Source organism: Antechinus flavipes, chromosome 4 (genome assembly GCF_016432865.1).
Source record: "Antechinus flavipes isolate AdamAnt ecotype Samford, QLD, Australia chromosome 4, AdamAnt_v2, whole genome shotgun sequence".
Classification (NCBI taxonomy): domain Eukaryota; kingdom Metazoa; phylum Chordata; class Mammalia; order Dasyuromorphia; family Dasyuridae; genus Antechinus; species Antechinus flavipes.
In genome coordinates, this window is record NC_067401.1 from 318,581,212 (window position 1) to 318,607,379 (window position 26,168).

At 35.1% G+C, this 26,168-nt stretch overlaps 1 protein-coding gene across 1 annotated transcript in view; it reads right to left on the reverse strand.

Moving 5' to 3' along the window:
- The window catches only part of SLC2A12 (solute carrier family 2 member 12), a 63,380-nt gene that overhangs the window by 29,193 nt on the left and 8,019 nt on the right, over positions 1–26,168 (reverse strand). The window contains exon 2 of the mRNA XM_051997788.1: positions 260–1,609. Coding sequence (XP_051853748.1) covers positions 260–1,609 — 1,350 coding nt within the window. The remainder of the gene's footprint in view (positions 1–259; positions 1,610–26,168) is intronic.

Sequence of the window (26,168 nt, forward strand, 5' to 3'; positions counted from 1 at the left end):
GCTGTCTTAACACCAAATGTAATGCTCTCTCTACCATGTCATTCTGCGTCTTGGACAGCAATGACCAATTAATTGATAGCTACTATATCCTTATGACATAGCAAGAAGATTGCAAAGACGTGTTAAGCTAACCTTTTGTCCCCAGAAACCATGTTTACAATGAACTATAAGAGAACAGTTTGACTATCTACAAACAATAGGTTACCATTTAAAAATGGACAAAATTGGGTCAAGGAACATAGGATTATGAAATACTTACTTGGTCCAAGTCCTATGGAAAAAGCTGCAACATAAAAAAGTAAGCTGACCAAGGAGAGCCACTTCAAAAATTCTGGGACTTCATTTTGGCCCCTTTCTTGGTGGTGTTGTGTTGGGCTTGGTCTAGAGGTTCCAACACTTGGCACAGATGCCCATATCAGCTCCCCTTGCTTTTTGGTATCACTTCTGACCGACATGAGTGAGCTCTTGCTATTTGGAGTTATCCCCATAAATAGTTCCTTGAGACTGTTGTTGCTAACTGGCAGATTTCCTTGTTCATAAAAAATTAAGTCTTCTAGGGAGTGGTTAATAGGACTATGACTTCTGCAGATACTGGTAAAATTGATATGGATGTTAAGATTCACAAGACCCATAGTCACCAAGGAGGCTGCCATCACTGAGGTGCCAAGGCACAGAAAAGTCTTGCTCCCAACCCGGTCCACAAAAAGGGTAGCTGGAATTGTGCTGATGACTTTGACAACTCCGACTCCAGTTGAGGCAAGACTGGCTGCCTCATTGCTCTGAAATCCAACAGATTTTAAGACAGTTGATGCATAAAATAAAATGTTTGGCTGTCCTGTGATTTGCACAAAAAAGACCAACATGAGGCCTATTAGTACTCTGGTCCTCATGTTGTCCTTTGAACGAAAAAGATCCCAGAAACTATACTGGTGTTCATCTTTCAAGGAAGATTTTATTGCAGTAAGTTCTTCAGTAGTGTCTGAGATGCCTCTTAATCTTCCTAAGACTTTACTAGCAGCTTCATCATACCCTTTCATTACCAGGAATCGAGGGCTGGGTGGAAGAAAGTACATTGCAATGGCTTGCAAAATTCCCAACGGGATAACAAGGCCAAACATATACTTCCAACCGTGGAAAACACTGGCAAATGCATAATTTGAAATATAGGCAAGAAGAATGCCAATTACAATCATCAGTTCATTCAGTGATACAAGAAGGCCTCTTCTGTGCTGTGGAGCAATCTCTGCAATATAGACACAGGTAGCAATGGAAGACAGTGATATGGAAACTCCTATGGCAATTCGTCCTATTATAAGAACTGGGTAGGATAGGCTCAGGATCACAACCAAGCTGCCCAGCCCAAGCAAGCAGGATGATAATATGATAGCAGTTCTTCTTCCATATCTGTCTATGAAGAATCCTCCTGTGAGAGAAGCCAATAAGGCCCCAATGAGCAGGGAACTTACAACCATTTCCTGTTGTCGGCAAGACAAGGCTAATAAGCCACTTAATTGCAGAAGGGCCCCAGAGATGAGCCCAAGTTCATAGCCCATCAGGAGTCCACTGACAGCAGCAGTAACAGATGAGAGGAAAGTAAACATTCCACAGCCTACAAAGAGAAAAAACAGAGATATCAGTCCCAAATTATTATTTTAACATCTTATGTATGAAATGGGCCATAACCTTGGGCAAATGGTTTCATACCACTGAGCTAGGATGAAAAGACCAAATACCAAACTCAGCATCATTGTAGGAAAAACAGAGATCATTGGCTACAGAAACAAAGACTTTCTTCCAACACTTTTTTTTTGGCAGGGGGCTGGGGTGGTGATGGTGTGGTATTGGGAAATGTTTTCCAATAAATTTGTCAAATCATAAATTGTTGACTATGCAGTTTAATATTCTCTATTGGGTTAGAGATTAGGAAGAGGTCAACCATTCTGATATTCTAGCTTATTTTATCCAATCCCAGCTCCTCAAAAAGGGAACTTTTAGATAGGACTGGTACTGAAAACAGCTTCCTATGAGTTGGATCCCAAAAAAGAGCGTTAGCTTCTCCTTTCCAAGTAGCCTGGAGAAAAAAATTCTGGGGTAAGGTTACCTAAATAGTCACCGAATAGTCCTTAAAATACTTTTTAAAAAAATATTTTTGCCGTAATAATGGTATCAATGACAAATTAATCACTTACTTTGTGATGACCATCATGGTAGGAAAAGGGAAAATATCAAAGTTAGCTATGACTTGATCCTTATCTTCAAGAAGCTTTTGGTTTAACAGGATAGTATAAACACCAACTTAAATAGTTTTAAAATGTGCTAAGTACATCCCACAGACTTGTGTGTGAAGTATCTAAAAAGAGGCTGTTATTCACTAAGACTAGGCAAGAGCTTGCTGGAGGAGGTAAAAGAAGAAAGTTATACCTGTTAATCACTGCAATTTTAAAAGACTCTTCAAATTTTAGGTTCTCAAGTAGTTTATCCCAGGCCATTTGTAACTTGTAGGATTTCTAGAGGGCAGCAGCTGGAGCTACTGCAAGGACTGACTGGCACAGCTGGGAAATGGTCAGATTCCAGATCATAACTCTTCTAGTCAACTTTTCCCTCACAAGAAGACCCTCTTCAACCCTTCTCTAACCACACCATCCTTGTTCTGTTTGATTGTGAGACTGAGTTATTGTTGTTTATCTGAGGATTCTTCATGATTTTCTATAAATACTTAGGAACCTTGTTTTCAATCATTAACCAAATTTTAGACAAATAACAAAAAAGAAAAACAATAAAGGGATTTTCCTGGTGTCACCTGTTCCTCAGTTCTTTTGAGTCTACAGAAGGGCAAAAAACCCAGCTTTGCCAGTCCCATGACAGACGTTCCTTATTGAATGGAAGCTCCAACATCAGAAGGGAAGTCACCTCTGGCATGGAAAAAGAAGCTCCTTTTTTGTTCCAGAATTATTGTCCAACCTGAGTTAGATTTGCTCTATCATTACACTTTCCATCCCTCACCTACTGAAGAGGTAAACTGGAGCCTACAGAAGATATTTTAGGAAGGGACTCAGAGTGAAGTGCACTTAGCAAATAAATGCTATATTCAAATATAAGTAAAAGTAGGAATGATGATGAATCATTGATAGATTAATGGGAAAGGAAGTAGCATTCTCCATATAAATTGTTTCCAAGAACTCTCTTGTCCATGGTGAAGATATAACTAGCAAATAGACATTCAATGCCAGGATTCTTATGCATTTAAGTATTAAATATACCCAAAGCAAATTTGGTTGGCTGGATACTGAGACAAAGAATTCAGAATTCTCTTATTCTTACAGGAAAATATTTTTAAAAACATTTACATTTTTCCCCAAGGGTAGGGGAATGAAGAGCACACTAATATATTGTTGGCTGTAGTTGTGAATTGGGGCAACCTTTTGGGAAAACAATTTGTAATTAAGAGTTACTAAATTGTTTGTACCATTTAACCTAGCAATTCCACTAAAGAGCTAAAGAAGATAGAGAAAAAAAAACGGTCCCATACATGTCAAAATTGTTACATAGCCCCCCCAAAATAGATACTGAATATATACTGAAAATAACCAAATAGGAATGTGATTATACTGGAACGTCATTAGATAGTAAGAAAAAGCAAATATAACAGATTTTGAGAAACACAGGAAGAAATCTATATGCAAAATGAAGTAAGTAAAACCAGAAAAAATATGTACAATTATTACAATGAAAATTGCAAATGAAAAGAACACCAAAATAAAATTGAACTCAGTTATTTTAATGACCAATAGTGAGTGGTATTAGAAAACTGATAATGAAATAAAGCTTCTTCTTCTTGGCAGAATGTCAATCAATCTGTCCCCAATTTCTGGAAGCTTTTTTCCCCATACTTATCTATCCATATTTATATATAAACCTTCAATTACTACATTTTTTTACATTCAATCTTTCCTGATTCTGATTACTAGTGCCCTCTCTCTCTCTATCTTGCATTTAATTACTTCATATTTTTATCCTGTATACATAAACATCTGTATTTGTGTGTGAGTATCCTTGGTATGGACTGTTTTAGAATGACAGTTCCCTGCAAGAAGGAGTTATTTCATATATTGTATTTTTATCCCCAGTACCTATCACAAAACTGGCACCAAGTAGATGCTTAATAAAATCTCGTTACTTGATTGAAATGGAGAGATTATATGCATAAATAAATATGTACAAAATTGGGTCAGAAGGAACAGTTAGTGACACAGTGGATAGAGTAAAGGCCTTGGAATGAGGAAGACTCTACTAGTACAAGTCTCTAGTACAAATCTGACCTCAGACATATATTAGCTTGTGACCCTGGGCAAGTCACTTAATCCTATTTGCTTTAGTTTCCTCATCTGTAAAATGAGCTGGAGAAGGATACAGCAAACTACTTTAGTATTTTTCCCAAGAATAACTCAAAAGGGGTTATAAAAAGTCAGACACAACTGAAAAATGACCTAAAATGTGGTATAGACAGTAACTGTATTGACTGTACTTAACTAATTTGGGGGCATTAAAATAGGGAGCTCAGTGCTGGAGGTACAGGGTTAATATTTAGAAATAAATGTTCTAAAAACAAAAAACATCAATAAAATATATGCATATATATTTACTTATATTTATATAGATATATATACATATATTTATATATGTACTTATATATGATCTGTTGCAATGTGCATTGTTGGAAGGAGGTCTGGAACCATAAGATCAAATATTCATTTGATTATTATTATATTGTAAGCAGTAGGCCAAACATTACGGATTTTAAGAATGAAAAATGACAAGAGTCTTCCCTCAAGGAACTTATCATCCAAAGTTTAAACATGACAAATAAACAAATAAATATAACATAAAGTAGAATGTATTAAGGACAAAGGAGAATTCCAGACAAAGAGTTATGAAGTAACCAGATAACCTTAAAGGAAGAGGAAAGCCAGACAGAAAAAGGATCTAAGAGATGTTCTGCATAAATGTATGGAAGCAGGAAAGCTCAGAACAAAATCAGGAAGAAGTCAGTTTGGCCAGACCATAGAGAGAAGAGGAGTAATGTGAAATAAATTGAAAAGGTAGTTGTATTGTTGTATACCATCCATAACAAACATAATATGTTTTCCTCTTAGAAATCTTGAGTAGTAAATTATATTTAAGCATTTTGTTCTCTATTTTACAGATAAGGAAATTGAGTTTCTAAGTGGTTAAGTGAATTTCCTACAATAATAAGGTTAGGTTAGTATCTAAGGTAGAATATGAATTGAGGTACCCAAACTTCAAAACTAGAAAAATTATTTTCTTTATCCTTTGTATAAAGAAGAGATGCTAGGAACAAGTAGATAATTTCATTCAGTCCAGAGATGATTGATACAATGACAGTTTGAGTGGACAGAAAGGAACAGACATGAGAAATGTTGTATAAGAAGAATAGACAGAGCTTGAAAATTGATTACATATGTAGAGTGAGGCAGAAAATAGCTCAGAGCTTCTGAGCCTGTGACTGGAAGGATAGTTTATCCATTCAATCAATCAACAAATCTTTTTTTAAATTTTTACTAAGTACCAAGCAACTATGCAAAGTATTGAATACAAAGGGTAAAAAAAAAAACACAGTTCTTATTCTCTAGGTGGGAAGTGGAGAAGAGTGGAAGAAAATATGCAAAATACTAAGAACACAAGATAAATTCAGAGTAAATCAAAGGTAAACTTGAAGGGGAAAACTTTAGAAGAGGGGAGGACCCAAAACAACTCACGCAAAGGTAAAATTCAAGCTGAATTTAAAGGAAACCAGACATTCTAAAAGAAAGGGAGGTGGTGGTAGCAGTAATGCCATTACTGAAGCCTATATTCCAAAGGGATCTAAAAATAAAATATAAAGGCCCTCTGCTTACAAAAATATTCCTAGTAGCTCTTTCTGTAGTGGCAAGGAATTAGAAATTAAAGGGATGCCCATCAATTGGGAATGACTGAACAAATTGTGTTCTATGATTGTGATGAAATAAGTTAAATCATTTTCAGTCACTTTCTTGGCAAAGATAATAGAATAGCTTGCCATTCCTTCTCCAGCTCATTTTATGAGAAAACTGAGGCAAATGGATTAAGTGATTTGTCGCAGATTCACACAACTAGTGCCTAGGACCAGATTTGAACTTGGAAAGATGAATCCTTCTGATTCCAGGCTTTGTACTTTATCCATTTTGCTACCTAACTACTAATAGAATACTAGTGTTATTTAAGAAATACTGATTAGAATCCTTTCAGAAAAACTCGAGAAAACTTAAAATAATGAATGCAAAGTGAAATAAGCAGAACCAGAAACACATTGTACATAATATTAATTAATAACATAACAATAATATTGTAAGATGTTTAATTGTGAATGACTTAGCTATTCTCAGCAATGCAATGATCCAAGATAATTCCAAAGGACTTTTGATGAAAAATGTCATCCATTTTCTGAGAAAAAAACTGATAGTTTGAATGCAGATCAAAATACAATTTTTTTAAGACTTCATTTTTTGCAGGTTTTTTTTTCTTGGTAATTGGCTAATATGGAAATGTTTTATATAACTATATATGTATTGAATTGTTTGCCTCTCAAAGAGCCCCCCTTTTTGAAAGAAGGGGAGGAGAAAATTTAGAACTCAAAAATTTTTAAAAGAATGTTTGAAAAATTACATTTAAGTTTAAAAAATTTATATATATATATATAATGTTAACTTCTAAAGGACAAGAGTTATCCTGCTTTTGCATTTGTATCCCTATTTGGTACATGCTAAATCCTTAATAATTACTTTTAATTTCAGTCTAAAATAAACAATAAAATAATTAACTTAATTAATTAAGTAAAGGAAGAATGGAGTGAGAATGAGAGGAATGTCACAGGAAGAAGAAACAACCAATGCAAAGGCATAAAAATAAAAAATTTTGGACAACTAAAGAAAATAGTCCCTTATTTGACAAAAACTCCTGGGAAAACTATAAAACAGTTTAGTAGAAATTATGTTTAGACCAATATCTGACACTGTGGGCTAAAATAAGCTCCAAATGGATACATGTTGTTAAAAAAAAAAAAAGTAAAGGGCATAAGAAACTAGTTCAGTGGTATCTTTGTTTTAAGGAATTAAAAACAATGAGAAAACTATCTACTAATGCAGGTCAAAGCCAACTTAGTCTTAAAGAGTTTCCTAGAACATCAAGAGCCTTGTAGCATAAATACATAATGGTTTTTATCTAGGTGGGCCTACGATTAGATCTAGAATTTCTGTCTTCCTTCTTCTGTCTTTATATTTCCTTGACTAATTATGATTCAGTACTAGTGATTTTGAAAACAATGGATTCTCTCAACCTTGCCAGTTACTGCAGGAGTTAAAGAGTTCCTGAACTGTGTATCAGCTACCTAGAGGAAATTATAACCTTTTCCACATGCATTCTGTAGCTAAAAGACTAGAGAACTTCATACCCTGACTGGCAAAGCTTTAGATCTGGATCTTGTGAATTACTCAGAGAATGTTCACCCAAGCACAGTCCCATAACATTGACTTTAACCTTTAAGGGGTTGAAGGAGTATAAGGAACATTAGGGTTACTTGAGATATTTTATGTTTTCAGTATTTGTTCATCCATACCCTCTGAGTCCTTAGTAGTTATGTACCTTCTTAATAGGTAAAGGAAACAAATATCTATTTTACAGTGGATATCCACATTTTTCGAGAAGGATTTGGTTGCTTACATATTGGAGAAACTTTAAACATAAACTACAATTTAGCTTGTTTTGGAGATTTCTCAGGATTTAATATAGCATAGGAGCAGAGACAGAGAGAGGTAAGATTAGGTTCTGTAGGACTGAACACAGTCTATGTAAGCTCAAAGCCTCTCCTTGGAGTCCCTTAGTTCTTGAAAGTACATTTGAAATATCTTTAGACCCCGGGTGAATAATCTAAATTGGGATTCTTGGTCTTGGCAAGAGCAAGAGTTTAATGAATTTATCTAATCCAGATGACCCAAATCTGGAATTTGGATTATGGACCAAGGTGCTTCCTGGTTTAGCAGAACCAAATGTAACAGAGAGTTTAGTAGGGGGACAGGAAGAGATAAGACTTCTGGCACACTTCCAAGGACAGAGTTTTTCAAACTGTATTCTGTGGAGTGCTGAAATTTCACAGAATCTGGCTTTAGCTTTGTGGGAGAATTTTGCAAGATGCTTTAAGACGCTAATGTTTCAGGTGCTTTCATAAAATCAGAAATGTAAAGGATTTTTGCTTTCTTTGTGTTTTAAACTTTTGTAAGAATATTATTCTTTTTTATTCTATCTCAAAATATTTTCTCCTCAATACAGCTAAATCATAGCAATATATTTGTTTGCAAATATATTTAAAAGGTAGAATGGTATAATGAGTAGAGAACTGGGTCTAGGAAGCAAAAAGACAAGTACAAATTTGGTCTCAGACACTTACTAGTTGTGAGATCTTGGGCGGATCAATTAAAGATGTTTGCCTCAGTTTCCTCATTTGTAAAATGAGTTGGGAAGGAAACTGAAAACTACTCCAATATCTCTGCCAGAGAAAAATCCTGAGGTCACAAAGAGTCAAACGTGGCTAATCAACAAAAAAAGTGATCCAAAAACGATAAAAACTTTCTCCTAAACTCTATTTATTGGTTCTAATTCTGGCTTCTGAAGTCATAGGTATTAAATCTAATTCCTCTTCTAGATAACAAGCTTTATAAATTACTTTAATATTTATTTTAATAAATATTACCTTATTTTATCTTTACAACTATCTTGAGAGATAAATACTATTATAATCTTTATTTCAGAAATGAAAAAATTGAAGCAAATGAGAGTTAAGTGAATCACACAGCTGACAAATACTTGAGGCAGAATTTGAATTCAATTTTTCTTCACTGTAAATCCAGTACTCTGTCCACTATTAAAGTTTTCTGCAGACCTAAAACTCTATAGAAATGCTACCTGCTCTTATTTCCCTAGTCACAAATTCTTTCTTTTTCCAGATTAAAAAAAATATGTTTCCTAATTCCTGTTCATTCCTTATAGAATACTGACTCTGAAGCTTTATCCATTTATACCAATGTCCCTCTTAAAATATGATATCTAGAACTGAAAGCAATAATACACTTTATGGATAATGACATTTTAGCACTCTTTCTGAAGGTGTCCAGGAATGAAAAGTTATTAAATTCAAGAAATAAACAAATAAACAAAAATAAAATGACATTTCAGACTTTTTCTCTCCTCCATTCTCTTTTAATATGAGTAATTGGATATAGACATAAATTTTATCTTATTAACTTTTGCGTCTTAGATGTCTTTCAAGTTATATTGAATGACCAAGATTTCAAGTTTTTGTTTTAATTTAAGGGTTATGATGTTGGAATCCTTACTAACTGCTAAGTAATTAAAGTTGATCTAATCTTACAAGAAGTTGTTTTGGCCAGAACCTGAAACAAGGTACTAAGTAGAACTACCCATAATCCCTCTCTCTGGAAGGAGCATAAATAGGCCAATGGGCCAGTCGAAGAGGGTCGGGAGAGAGGAAGACGCTACAAGTCGAGATTTCACCGGAATGACATGAAGAGTTGGAGCTGGCTGGAGGCTGAAGACAGCAGAGGCAGAGGCTGAAGGACCAGACCTTTGGATTTAAAGACATTTGGAGAGAGCTCTTGGAACCAAGCAGAGAGATAGGCCTCTAAGCTAACCGGGCTATATTGGAAATAATAAAAGATCTGAACTTTTATCACCTGGCTGCTTTTTGAGAAGAAAAAGCTCACAACATTTTGGCGCCCTGAACGTGGGACAAACAGACCCCTCAGTGGATTTCAGTGGAAAAGCTCCGATCCTGATTCAAGTGGAAAAGCCTCTGATCCTGATCCAGTGGAAAAAAACTTCAACCCAGAAATTAGGGTGAGTGCAACAAAGAAATTTTGTTAGAAGAGTTAAAGTAGAATTTCAGCTAAGATGGGACAGATATTTAGAAAACAGTCTGTTTCTGTTCAAGGAAAATGTTTAGAGAGCATTGTCAAAATTATGGAAAGCCAAGGTTTAATTATAAGTTTACAGCAAATCACTGAATTTTTACAAACTGTAAAGGATATATGTCCTTGTTTCTCTCTTGATAAGGAATTAGATCTAAATGAATGGAAATTGGTTGGAGAGGATCTTTGTCAATTCTATGATAAAAATGGGCCTAACTCAATAATTAATACATATAATGTAATACAATTGGCTATAAGAAGTTATTTAAGTGATAGAATGATGAAAAGGAAAGTACAGGAGGAAGTGCCAACTTTACTAGGTGAAAAGGAGGACAAATCAGATGAGAATGGAGTTAATTACAATTCTGAGTATGATACTTCACAGAAGGAGGAATTAGGTGATTCCACATCTCATGACCCTCCCCCCGCAATTAACCCTTCATGGGTAGAACAAGGGGAAGGGAGTGAGACAGAAACACAGTCAGCTTCTCCTGTAAAGCAGAATTTAACAAGATTAGAAAAAGCATTAATTAAAGCAAAAAATGAAGGAGATCCTGTGATTGAAGAGCTCAACTCCTCAGGTCAAAAAGAGAGAAAATACACTCCTTTTAATTTGGAAAAAATTAAAGATTTGAAAAAGGGTTGCACTCTTTATGGGGCTACATCATCTTATGTGAAGATGTTACTGGATAATTTATCTTATGAAACCCTAACCCCGAATGACTGGAAATCCATAACGAAAACTTGTCTAGAACCGGGACAAAATTTATTGTGGCTTTCAGAGTTTCATGAATTATGTAGGATTCAAGCCCAACGCAATAGGAAAACAGGAGCTATTGTACAAGTTGCTTTTGACCAACTAGCTGGTGAAGGTCAGTATGTAGAGAGTTCAGAACAGATTTATTATCCCATAACAGTGTATGAGCAAATTTCTAAGGCTGCAATAAAAGCTTGGAATTCTCTCCCTGGACAGAAAGATGGAAATAATGTTTTCACAAAAATAGAGCAAGGTCCCAGTGAACCTTTTGCAGATTTTGTGGGACGTTTACAAACAGCTGTAATAAGAACCATTGGAGATAATGCTGCCACAGAAATAATGACTAGACATTTGGCTAAGGAAAATGCCAATGAGGTTTGCAAGAACATGGAAAGACAAGGTCCTTCTTGGCAGAGGAATTCTAGAGAAACTCGTCGATGTTTTCAGTGCAGAAAAATTGGACATCTAAGAGCCCAATGTAGAAATGGAGATAGACAGGGTGAGAGAAAACCCAAAACCCCATGTCCAAAATGTAACCAAGGCTTTCACTGGGCTTCTAAATGTATATTGACCCAGAAGAATGAGAGGCAAGGCCCAGCTCCAAAGTATCAATCAAAGGACAGGTGGGGCATGATAGCAGCTGAGGTTACACCCAGAGAGACTTTAGAAATTCAGAACTCTGATGTCATCAACCAACAGAAAAGCAATCAGGATTACAGTTGGGAAGAATACAGGCCTTTTAAGACAACAAGACAATATCCAATGCAAACAACTCCAATGTAATTACCAGATGATTAGGAGAAATCCCAAGAGTGGTAAATAGAAGAGAATTAGATAGGTTAACTGCTTGGGGAAGAGGATCTGCTTATATTTCCACAGGTGGAAAAGGAATCAGATGGCTAACAATGAGACTGTCAAAAGAACTTTAAAATCTTCAGCTTTCAGTTCCTGAAAAACCAGCAAGAATCACTGGATTCCCTGAGATGAAAAATTGTTGATGAGACTTTTTGCAGTACTTCAGAGCTTACAGGAATTATTAGATTCCTGGCGCATGAACTAATGGACAATGGATTCCTTATGGACTATTTCTAGGACTTATGGACATTTGTAAATTTTCAGGTCGATTTATGTTGTTACATTACTACTTGCCTGTGTTATATTACTATGTGCTTATGTACTTTAAGCAATTGCAAGAATCATTGGATTTCTTGAGATGAAAGATTGTTGATGAGACTTTTGAAGTAGTTAAATTTTCATGTTGATTCATGTTATTTGTTACATTACCACTAGCCTGTGTTATATTGCTATGTGCTCATGTAAATTATGTATAATGCCTCCCATATTGATGGATTTATGTATACCATGTATATCTGTTACAAAGTTCTGGCCCATATTAATGGATTTATGTGTACCCCCTCAGAAACCCCCTATGTTTTAAAACAAAAGAAAGGGGGAGATGTTGGAATCCTTACTAACTGCTAAGTAATTAGAGTTGATCTAATCTTACAAGAAGTTGTTTTGGCCAGAACCTGAAACAAGGTACTAAGTAGAACTACCCATAATCCCTCTCTCTGGAAGGAGCATAAATAGGCCAATGGGCCAGTCGAAGAGGGTCGGGAGAGAGGAAGACGCTACAAGTCGAGATTTCACCGGAATGACATGAAGAGTTGGAGCTGGCTGGAGGCTGAAGACAGCAGAGGCAGAGGCTGAAGGACCAGACCTTTGGATTTAAAGACATTTGGAGAGAGCTCTTGGAACCAAGCAGAGAGATAGGCCTCTAAGCTAACCGGGCTATATTGGAAATAATAAAAGATCTGAACTTTTATCACCTGGCTGCGTTTTGAGAAAAACTCACAACATTATATGGCTTTAAAAATCTTGAAAATTCCTATATCCAGCCATTCTGTGACCTTACCCCATTTGTGAGCCAACATCCTAGCTACCCAGAAGCTGACATGATAAAAAATAACTGGACTATAGAATCAAGCACTTTTATTACCTCATCTGTAGGTAAAGAATGCAGATATCTACAATGTATGCCATAATTTGAATGATGCCAGGAAGTCTTGTCCACTTATTAATTTGTTGTTTGCTTATTCATTCATTTATTTTTTTATTTATCTATTTATTAATTTGTTTGTTTAATCTTCTTCAGCGGTTTATCAAAGTACATGGAATCTTTCATCATTTCTGGCAAGGTTCAACAGGTGATCATACAGTGTAGTTCAATAACTATAAAGAACCTCAGAGATTAAATCAATCTCCTTTATTCTATAGATGAGAAAACCAAGGCCTAAAAAGTTAAATGACTTGGCCAGAGTTATAGAGACTGTAAGCATCTGAGACAGAATTTAGAACTGAAGTCTCCTGACTCTAGAGCAACAAGATGGCTAAATGGATAGAGCCCTGGGCTTGCAGTCAGGAAGAACTGAGTTCATTTTTCATTTTTAATTCCAAATTCTCTCTCTTTCTCCACCTCTTCCCCACCCATTGAGAGGGCAAGAAATATGATACTCACAAAGAGTCATACAGGACTGAAATAACTAAACAGCAATAAAAAGCATCAAAGAAAATTATAGAAAGAGAAAAGAATTATATAATAAGCTCTAACATTGTAAGGAACTTGGGAAACCAGCTAGTCTAGGGGTCCTTCTTATGTGAAATTGATTCCTTTGACAGTCTGGTGAAGCTTACAGACCCCTTCTCAGAATTCTTTGAAATATATAAAATGAAATACATAGGATTACAAAGGAAACCAATATATTGAAATAGCTACCAAACATTAAAAAAAATGTCATGGATGGTGAGCTAAGGACTTTTGGTCTAGTCCACCTCCTTCTACTTCCTTCATTTCACAGGTAAGGAAACCCAGTCTAAAAGGATTAAGTACTTTGTCCAAGGTTAAACAGGAAATAAATGTCAGAGTCAGAATTCAAATGTAGGTGAAGTGATCCAAACCCAGGAAGCTTTCCACTGTACAAACTGTGATTGAGTGAGCCAGGAATGTTATATCTCTGTTTTGTTTATTTTCTAAGACTTAAGACAAAACCTTCAGACGTAATAATTCTGGCCTGCTGTGAACAGAAATGTTGTCTTGTGCCTAACAGTGCCAGTGACTAAATGTTCATGTTGACTTTTTATTTCTGCAGAATGATTTTTTAAAATAGACTTGAGATCAAAACAATTAGTAGAGATCTCCAGGTCATTTTTCCTCCTTATTTTCCAATACATGCACTCGATTTTTCAGACCAACTTTCAAGAGAAGAGATTCTAAAGAGTTCTAAAGTAATGATTATTAGACCTGAAGTTCTCTTTTTTAGTTTCATCTAAATACTGACTGCTACTGAATAATAACAAACTAATGTGTATTTACTGCCTTACAAGCACAAAATATTTTATGTGTATGATGTCATTCAATTCTCACAGTTACTATGTGAGATAGCCAGGACAGCAAATATTTGCCCGGTTTTGTAGTTGAGAAAAACTTGGCCTCAGAGACAGTCATCCAACTGATTTTTATCAGTTAGGATTATAATCCAGTTCTTTCAACTCCAGCCTTCTTTTTCTTTACTGAAGCCCCTTTATGGCGATGAACATTTTTAGCCACAGCCAAAAAAGGAGTATAATATAATGGATAAACTGTTGAACTTAGAGTCAGCAAGATCTAGATTCAAATTTTGTATAAACTGTGTGACCCTAGAAAAGCACTTAACCTCTATATCTTCAGTCTCTTCATTTATAAAATGAATTGGCTGGATTCTAAGACCTCAAATTTCCCTTTCAGCTCTCGATCAACACTTGAAGATTTCTGCTAAAGTAGAAATAGATTTGATCAGTATCAGAGGAAGGGTTGCCCAATACAAATGAAATGTCATAAATCTTCTCAAGGGATGGTGCACTGTACACTTGACATTCACTAGTAACCAAGACAGTTTTAATAACCATTTAAGAATTTGGCATTCATTGAGATCAATACTCATCTATCTAGAAAAAAATTAGATTTAGTGTTTTCACAAAAGAAAACAGATCACCTTGGAGAACTCTTCCAATTATTCTGAATATTGTAGAAGGAAAACCTTGATGGTTCTATAGCTAGAAGAAATAAACATTAACATTAAGGCAGTTCTATAGCTAGAAGAAATAAACATTACCATTAAGGCAGTTCTATAGCTAGAAGAAATAAACATTAACATTGAGGCACTTCATGTTAGGAAAACCAGGAAGGGTAGGTGGCCATATGCAAAACTCTTTTAGATGCATCATCTCATTTGATCCTGGCAATCACATCATAAAGTAACAGCAAAGGTATTATCCTTAATTTTACAAATGAAGGAAATAAGATCTAGAGAAGTTATATAACTCACTCCATATTTCAGTCTAGTCCAAATCTTCTGACTTTTCACATTACAGCACACCTGGCCATTCCTTATTTAGTAAGTACGGCTGTGTATAGTCATTTTAGTCATGTCTGAATATTTGTAACCCCATTTGGGGTGAGAAAGATACTGGAATAGTTTGCCATTTCTTTCTGCAGTTTATTTTATAGATGAGAAAACTGAAGCAAACAGATTTAAGTGACTTAGACTCAGACATAAGGGTCTGAGGCCACATTTGAACTCAGGAAGGTGAGCCTTCCTGACTCCAGGCCCAACACTCCACATACTGTACCACCCAGCTGCCCAAGAATAACAGTATCTTTTTCCATCCCTGTCCCCCTGGGAGCAGGCCCAATCACCATTCCAAGTGGCCAAAAGGAAGTTTGGGTTAAGCTTCCTTCCACTCACGAATAATTTAGGAGCTTAAAAAGACAAGGAAAAGTTATTTAACTGACTGAACATTTTTTACTTTCAATCTAAATTATGCCCTGCTATTGAATAATAATACTTTATATCTACATGCTAATATTTAGATAGAAAGATATAGACAGGTATCTATATATATCTCTGACTACATAGAGATATAAAAATATTACCTCTGTATATACACAGATACCTATCTATATTTACATACATTATTGATCAAATCAACAATCATGTATTAAAGCTAATTTACTATGTGCTAGGTAACTGTGCTAAGTAAGAGCTGACAGCAAAATAACTGTATGCATATGTATACATATATTGTATTTAACATATACTTTAACATATTTAATATGTATTCATCTACCTACCATCTGGGGGAATGGGTAGGGGGAAGGAGGAGAAAAGTTAGAACAGAAGGTTTTCCAAGGGTCAATGCTGAAAAATTACCTATGCATATATCTTGGAAATAAAAAGCTATAATAAAAAATAAAGAAATAAATAAAGAACTGACAATACTAAGAAAGGAAAAACAGTTTCTATTCACAAGCATCTTCCATGCTAATGGAAAGACAAAATTTACATATATGTTTATATACAAATTAATGCACAAAATAGATGTAAGGTAATCTTGGAGGGACGGAGATTAGCAGATGTGGGCTAGGGTGCAGAAAAGACTTCTGTGGAAGATAGCAATGAGCTGAGTCTTGAAGGAGTTTAGGAATTCTAAGATTCAGAGGTGAGAAGGGAGAGTTTATTCCAGGGAATAGAGATCAAGGTTGTATTTCACTTTAATTATCCTAAATTATCATTAGTTATCTTGTTTGGGCATTTTGCCAAGGTACTTTGCCACCTCCCTGATAAAACCTTGCCTCTTAGAATAGTTCATGGTCAAGGATCTTTTACCTTCTCTCTTTTCATCCTCTTGATCCTGATCAATCCAATAATGACATGTATTTATAAAGTCCCTGCTAGATGCCAGGCACTGTGCTAAGCACTAAGGCTACAAAGAGAGACAAAACTAGTCTCTGCCCTCAGTGAGCTCATGACTTAATGGGGAAGGGCAACATGCAAACAATTATGAATAAACAAGATACATACAGAATAAATTAGAGATAATTTAGGGGGTTCAAGAAAGATTTCTAGCAGAAGGCAGGATTTTACTTTGAAGACAGTCACAGAAGCCAGGAGACAGAGACAAAAACAAATCCTTTAAAGAAGTCTGAGGAGGATTGCAAGAAGATTATAATAAGCAAGAGGCATTATAGAAAATCCTCAGCAAAAAGACATAGAAAACAGAATGTAAACAATCCTTTGCCGGTGACTGTATTAGTTACTACAGTAATAGCTTTGTTGTCTATTCCTCATAGCCAGTTAGATGAAATGAATATTATTGGCACAGTACATGAAACATTGAGTTTCTCACAATATTTTAATTCCTTTCCTCCTGACCCAAGTGCCCATGGAACTATTCATCCTGTTAGGCTTTTGGCAAAGACTTATTTACTGATTCCAAAAGCTTACAAAAAAGTATATACAAATTCTATAAGTAGGGAGACAAGAAAGAGCCCTGGGTTTGAAGCCAAGAGTCCAATGTTTTTTGACCTAGCACAGGTCACTAGATGACTGCAAAACTCTAGAAAATTCTCTAGACCTTAATTCTCTTTTCTGCAAAATGAGTAAATTGGATTATTGTCCAATTAGTCCTAAAAGGACTCATATCCTTTCTAGTTCTAGAATTCTGTAATTATCTTCTTCAAACACACACACACACACACACACACACACACACACACACACACACACAGCCAATTTTTGGCCAAGAATTATCAGAATCTGAATACTTACAAATGTAAAAGATAAGCCTACCCATCCATTGCTACATAAAGACAGGCTAAACTAGTGACATTGCTATACATTTAAGCAAGGCGGCATTCATTCAAACAATTTTTATTCCATCCTGCCCTTCAGTTCAATCAGCAGACTCATTCAAATAGCATATCCTAGGTTAGCATCACACAGAACTGTATATATATATATATATATATATATATATATATATATATATAAAACAAAACATATATGTAAAAATTCGTACATTATAGCATTTATGTCATATTTCTTAAATATTATATCATGACTACATATAGCACTGATCGTAGCCAGCTAACTCATTTGACACTCATAGGGATTATATTATTTTTCATTGTCATTACACAGATTTTTACTGGGCATCTAATATACAAATGAAATTCTGTATAAATGGGACTGTTTTAATAAGCTCTAGCCAAGATCAACAATTACCGTGTTTCCCCGATAATAAGACCTAGCCCGAAAATAAGCCCTCCCCTTACTGTGCAAGATTCCTCGAAAATAAGCCCTATTGAGATTGCTACTGTAGTGAAGGTGATCCCCTGCACTACACGCTACATTACAGTACCCTCTGCATGCACTGTCTCCACACACCCCACCCCCCCCGGGTGAAACGCACGCCGTGCTCCGAGCTGCATCCAATCAGAGCTGCAGCAGTGAGCACGTCATCCTGTTCTTCCCCAGTGATTTGTTTGCTGGTACCATTGTGAGCAGTGCCATGGAGGAGAGCTGAGGCAGGACAACATAAAAACCCGGTATGTAAGCGGGAGTGAGGGGGCATGATGGAGGATAAAAGGGGCATGATGGAGGATAAAGGAAGAACTCAGGGGGCATGATGGAGGATAAAAGAAGAACTCAGCCAGCACTCACCGCACTAAAGAAATGAAGAACCTCCTTGAAGAACAGATCAAGTAATGATTCCTGCAGGAATGACTGCCTATCTCCAGACCCTTGATATTGCAATAAACAAGCCATTCAAAGACCATTTGCGCATGGAAGTCAATGACTACATTGAAAACAGAATGGAAAGAAATCAGCGTGGAAACTTTGTGAAGCCCTGTCTGCAAGAAGTCATGACTTGGGTGAAGAAGTCATGGGATAAAATTACTGACAGCTGTGTCGCCAAGGCACTACGAGCAGGTTACCTGGATAAGACATGTTCATTTAAAGAGAGCTATATTGCTGGACATGACAGATTCCTTCTTCTGAAGGAAATAGAGGCGCAAGACATCCAGGATGGAATTCAGGGTATGGACACATGACGATGTTGTTGAAGAAAATGACATGATCATTATTGAATAAAGGTACTTTTTTTTGTTCACATTTACCTGTTTATTAAAATTGCTGTCAATGTTCATTAAAATAAGCCCTCCCCTGAAAATAAGCCCTCTGGTGTTTTTCTGTCCAAAAAAATAATAAGACAATGTCTTATTATCAGGGAAACATGGTATGACTCTTGGTCATAGAAGGTTTGGCCAGTTTCCATACCACCCAGAGATACTAGTCAAGTTTGGAGATTTCCGAGAATAGACAAGGTCTCACATTGTTGATCAATTTTAGAGACTATTGACAAACTAATTTAGTATACTCATCCATTCATATAAAAAAGGCATAAAACATGAGAACTTTCCACTTCACTATCCTACCTAAATATTCTGAAATTATGTAGGGAAGTGATATTCCATATGGAAATAATCTAAGCAAGCAGAAGAAAAACAAAAACTTGGTTTAGTTAGGCAATGGACTATAATTGAAGGAGTTAAAGCTACACAGACCAAGGTAACTATAGATTTACTAAGCCAATGCAAACAGGGATTGGTGGAATTCCATTGGTGTCAAGGGTTATAGTCATAGACTTTTCCATATTTGCACCCATATCCCCCCTTTTTAGGTAAATAGGCCAGATCTAGATATTGAGCACCACACAATGCCCAGAAGGAGAATTCTGGCATGGGGCTAAACATTTTGAAGTTTATCCTCAACCTTGTCCTTGAATGTAAGATTCTTGATGGTAAGGACATTTTATCTTGTTAACATAATACTTTTAACATAATGATTTTATAAGTGGATTTTCTCTGCCAGTACTGATTAGCAAGTATTTGGGGACCTACTGTCTTGGAGAATGGCTTAGGCCCTTGAAAGATTAAGTCATTTCAACAGCTTACATAGCCAGTGTGTAGCAGAAGGTGGAGTTTAAACCATATGTTACTGATTCCCTCTATCTACTCTAGCCTCTCACCTTGTAATAGATAACTTGTTAAAATCTAAATGAATTGAGAAAATATGACCTCATAGTCGATATTTATTTTGGAACCTCCCTAAGGTTGACAGTGATTGCTCAGTTCTTCCTTCTCCTCTTTCCCTCCATTCTTTTCATTCTCCCTCCTCTATCCCTTGTTTTACCAACCAAGTTAGAAAAGAGAAGCCTTAAGTGAAACATGATTGTGCCTTCTAATATCTAAAGAACTCTCATGATGAAAAGGTCATTATTGCAGAGGTAGACAAAGTTTGATATAAGGATAAGGATCCCAATAATTAGATCTGTACTAAAGTGAAATAAGCAGCCTTGGAAGAGGATCGGCTCCACTTCATTGGAAGTCTTCAAACAAAACATTTCTGTCTGAAAATGGAATTAAGTCTTGGAAGACGGTAGATTTCACTTCACTGGAGGTCTTCAACCAATTCCTGCATAACCACTTGTCAGATGTGTTGAAGAAGAGATTCCTCTTCAGGTTCAGTTTAGACTTAGAAGTCTTTGAAGTTGGGTTTCAGGAATTCTATGTCCTTAGAGGCTTAAGTTATTTTTTAAAGCCATCCTAAATTTTCACTATACTTCATATTAATGCTTCCTTCATCTTTCAACATCTTACACTATTAACACTGGTTTGGAAGAGCAACTTCAATGAATTTACTTTAGTGTGAAGCTTGGTTTTAATAAATAATGTCACAGTTAGGGGTTTAGTCCAGTCCTGGTCAAGTAACTTTCTAAGGTCATATGACATAGAATGAGAGGATCGTATATTTTTACAACTAGAAATGACTTTTAAGATTATGTAGAAGAACCCCCTACTTTACACATAAGGAAATTGAGCCTTTAAAAGGTTAAATGATTAAGTAACATTATTACTCAAGGTAACCTAGGAATATGACTGAATATTTCTCTAAGAATTCCAAGGATATTCTACCTACATTTCAGCTGTTTTTATCCTACAATTTAATCCCTAATCTCTGTGCTTCTCCCTTCTCCTACCTCCTGATTCATTCTCTCCTCTCAAAATACTTCATCCTGCAATAATCTATAATGGGATATATTTCAATGTATCTTGTGACTTTAATGATATGAGTTTTTCTCATTGAATGATATTGAATGAATGACTCATAATGATGAGTTTTTTTTTCTTTGGTACAGACCATACAATTTTCCTTATTTTTTTTGTGACAATTAAAGATGCCCACAGAGGTCCCAACAAGGACCTAGATTATGGAATCACAGAATCTCAAGGCAAAAAAGGATCTTAAAAGCCATTTAATCCAACCCATACCTGAACAAGAAATTTCTGTTACAACATACCTGACATATGGTTGTCCCAGTTTTCCTTTGAGGTTTCCAATGAGGTAAAACTTGCCTTTTTCTAAGACTATCCATTACTTTGGTGCATTACTAGTTTTAAGGAAATTTTCTCCATTATATCAAGATGAATTTGTCTCTTTGCAACCCCCATTCATTGCTTCTAATTCTGTCCTCTGATCTCTTCACACAGTATGTATAACAAGTGAACCCTCAAGCCATCTATCTGTTCTCCTTCACCTTCAATATGGCACAAGCTCACTTCCTCTTCTTATCATATATTTTTCTGAAGGTGTTTTACTCAGCTTCCCTTAAATCTTCTCTGGTAATATGTTGCAACCCATTTATGCCCCACAGAATATAATGTAGAAGCAACTTACAATTCTTATTATTTCTCCTGTGGACCTATGTTCAATATCTCTGTGTCTTTTTAAATGTGTAGGGCTTTGAAGGGGAATTTTTTAAAATCCATGGTAAAAGATGTCAATTAGTGTGAGTATGATTTTTTTTTCCATTAAGATCTTCATTTTAAATAAGAACTTTTTTATATTTATGATTTTTAGACAGTTTTTTTCTCTTAAAAGAGGGTGGTAGAATATAATGAGTGATGGAATAATTTGTTGTATTTGAAACCTTCCTTTTGATAAAGTTTCTAAGACATATCCAAATAATGTCATCTCTTCTCTCTTAAACATACCCTGTTTACATCTTTTGTTCAGTCAACACTGATATGACCCATGCCATAGCTTATGCTATATTTTTTTGGCTAAAAGAGATGTAGGAATACTTCAGTGTGTTAAAAGATATCTGTTATCATCATTAGTAGAAGAAAATTAAATGAAAGAACATTTAAAAACATGAGGCATAAAATAACACCATTTTATGACAAGTGTCCAGTACTTTTTTTGAATGGCAAGAAATCTTTTCCCACAATTTTGTATCAGTTCTACTTTCAAGTAACTAAAACTTAAAGTCTAGATTAATTCTGCTTTTTAAAAATAAAACATGGTCATTCTAAAAAAAGTTCAAAGTTGACTTATGGCCAAAATTCAATTTTATTTCTTTTTCTATCATTAATCAATGTCATTTGTAGCTTTTAAAAGTCCAATATTTTCACAGTCTTAAGTATATACAGTTTTATTCAATTTAATATATCTTTTAAGCATCATACTAGGTTCAAGGAATACATAAACAGAAATGACAAAGTCTCTGTCCTAAAGAAGCTTATGTTTTACTGAGAGGATACAGCACACAACACACACACACACACACACACACACACACACACACACACATACATACACACAAATGGGTTCAACAGTAAGCATGCTACCAGGACTAAATTTGGAATACTTAGAATAGCCAACAGTCTTTTGTCTGAAGGTTACAGAAGCAGTGATATTATTAAGTTGAAAATGTGAACTCTGGGAAAGGAAGATTTTGAATGCAGTTTAGAGGATGAACTAAATACAAATCAATGGCATCTTCCTTTCTCCCTTCTCTATTCCCTCTGAAAGAACTGTCTTAGTTACCTGTCCAATACACTCATTTTCAATCTTCCTTTTCTGGAGAGGGGAAGAGTAATGGCAGAGAAATCTATTGTGTTACCTATGAGTTGCAGCTCTGAGTCAGCTAGTGATCCAAATAATCTATTCCTCGATTGTTTCATGTTTTTTATTCTCTTCAATAGAAAAAGTGACAGCTTGACTTATATGATTAAGGATGGCAAAAAGGACAGTTGGGGATTGGGAGTTTCTTTTGGCTTTAAGAAAAAAAGACACCTTACTCCCTTTGACAAAAGCCAAGATGGAAGAGAAAGCATAGAATTTGCCTGTGAGCTTTTAAAAGATTAAAATTATTTTTTTACCAGAACAAAGGGGTTGAGTGGGAAGTGAGGTCACCACAGGAGACAGATAGAGTATTGGTGAGAGAGACCATTGATGCCTTAGATGTATGATTATTACACTTGAGTCCATGATTACACAAGTGCCATCACAAGTAGAATTTCTCTCTTTACACTTAGATAAGTCAATACAGAGCACAGAGAAAACATTAAAAACCATAAGGATGAGGATAGGCTTTTCATAAGAAGTGACACCTGAGCTAAACCATGAGGGAAGAAGAGAATTGTAAGAAATGGAGGTGGAATGCACTCCAAATATATGAGATGTGTTGGCAGGAAACAACAAATTTAGGGATATATTTGTGTGTCATCAGTGTTTATTTCTATGTATAAAAATTCCCACTTATTACCAATATTTTAATGATAAGAAATTTGGCATTTGATTACTCTTTTAGACATCATGGGAAGGGTTCATCTCCCTAGGTTTGATATTCATTAAAAAAAAAAAAAAGGTAAATAGTGCTGAGATTCTAAAAAGATACAATTTTTCTTCTCTTCTTCCTCCCTTTACCCTATACAATGTATCTATATTTATTTGTTTGTTATTGTCAGGACGTGTGATTTTTTATATAGGAAACTCTCAGATATGGATACTTTCTCATATATGCAGAACAACAACTCCTCTATAACTATAATCGTGGATATAACTATAATCGTAGACACTTCCCTGAATCATAGTTACAGGTTATCATGGCCACCCAACAAGTATATCTCAAAGGCTGGACTTGAATTCAGATCTCTTTTATTCCAAGGTTGGCTCTTAGATCATCATGATATACTGCCTCTCATGTGTGTATATACAAAATAAGTAATATTATAAAGATTTAATCAAGACAAGAAGCATTTATTATACATAGAAAAAAATACTGGACTTGAAATATGAATCCCAGATTTACTTCACATTGGATAAAGTCATTTCAACTTTCTAAACCTCAGTTTTCTCATCTATAAAATGAGGATAATAATATTTGTGCCATCCTCACTGTTAGTTATGAGGATAAAAAATATAAAGCACAGAAGTCATTTTGTAACCATAAAGCATGATATAAAATGTAATGATGATTATATGCTTTCAATTATCTGCTTTAATAGAGTGACATGATTGATCCTAAATAGATTACAATCTCCAATTTTTTAAAAAATAATTTACTTAGAATATATTGCATAATAATTTCTGTAGCAAGTTCGTTTTAGTTATAAATCACTTAGGTAATTATTGAAGACAGTTTTCATTCACTCAGAGAATTCCAAAGTTGGAAGAGAATTTATCAGCATTCCATTATAATGTTCCTTATAATTCATTTTTAAAATTTTTTAAATATCATTCAATCTTGTCTTGAAAATCTCTAATGGAGATTAGTTTCAGAAAGCACAATCTACTTTTGGGCTGATAAATGATAAGGCTTTTTCCTTCCATAGAATGTAAAAATCCTTACCTGAAAAAGTGAGCATAATTCAACAGGGGTAGCGAGAAGGGGAATGGAATCTAATGGAATTGGAAACTTTAAAGCATTTTTAAATGAAAAGATCAAAGCTGAATATACACAAGTCAAGAGAAAACTGAAAGGGAAATTTCATTGATCAACTGGAAGAAAATTACAATGATACAGAGCTAACATCTAATAAAGAAGGAAGAAACAAGTGTCTCTTCATAGCCTTAATGCTTTCAAAGATTATTGAGGAAATTAAATAAGAAAAATGAAAGACCTAGGGGTGTATTTGGTTATATTCTTAGAGTTTGAAGAGAAGATTTGATCAGGCATCCAATGAGTCTCACTCTTATCTAAGAAAAATTGAACATATATATGCACAAGTATAATCAACACACACACACACACACACACACACACACACACACACACACCCCAAACAAAAAACAAAGAACCAAATTCTAAAGGGGTCTCCATAGATTGGAGAATGGTTAAAGAAACAATAACATATGCATGTAATGGAACAGCATTGTGTCGTAAGAAATGATGAAGTAGATCACTTCAAAGAAATCTTGGCAAGCATGAATTAATGTAGACTAAAGTAAGCAGATCCATGAGAACAATTTACACAATAATTCTTTACTGTACCAAACTTTGAAAGAGACATAAGAATTTTCATTAAGCAATGACAAATAACAACTATGGATCACCTACCAAAGAAGCATGTTTCCTACCGCCTGATAGAGCAGTGATAGTCTCAAGGTGAACAAAGAGAAATGAACATAACTACTGTGTGAATATGCTTTACTTGACTATGTTTATTTGTTATCAGGGATTATTTACTCCTTATCAGCTTCAAACCTATTCCTGGGATTCACTAAATCATAGATGAACACCAATTTGTGTTCTACCCTTCTAGAGGAAGTTCTTACAACAGGAATCTCATACACTGAAAATATCACAGAACCTTCATATGTTTTTGTTGAGCTAATCTATAATGCCAGTCTCTAAATAGCTCATAATGTCCTTACTGTTCCCAAACTCAACATTCAACTTCCTGGCAGTATCTTTGCATGTATTCTTTTTTGTATCTGGAATGTACTCCCTTATTACTTCAACTTCTGAGAATCCATAGTTTCTATCAAAGTTTAGTTTAAGTACCACATAAACTTTTTCTGATTATCTTAAGTTTTTAATGCTCTCATTCTCCTCAAATTATTTATTTATGTATTTATGTATATTCTAATCACCTAATAGAATGTTTACTTCTTGAGGGCAGGAACTATTTGATTTGTTTTTATTCATGTTTCTAGATCTAATAAGCACCTAGCATGTGGTAAGTACTCAGGATTATAGGATCATAGATTTAGAGATAAAAGAGACCATGTTGTTTATTCCTACAATTTTAGACGAGGATCTAAGGCCCCAAGATGTTAAATGTTTTATCTAGGTTTACCTAGGTCATAAGTGAAAGAATTGAGATTCAAACTTAAATCCTCTTATTCCAAATCCAATATTCCTTGTTGAGCGGAAATTTCATCGATAGCCAAAACTTCCACAATATGTGAAAGACATATGAGGCAATAGCATCTAATACTGTAAAGATTGAAAACTCAACCAATTTGCTTTAATGAACAGGACATATAGCTAAATAATATAGATGATCAGAAAAGAGAAAAATCAATGTTATCTGCATTAACGAATGCAAATGAACCATGCCAGTGCTGGAAGGAACTTTAGGGATCATATATTCTAATCTTCCCCCCTCCCCATTTTTCTAGGAAGAAGAAATCACAAGATCAAATAGCAAGTAAGTGGCCTCT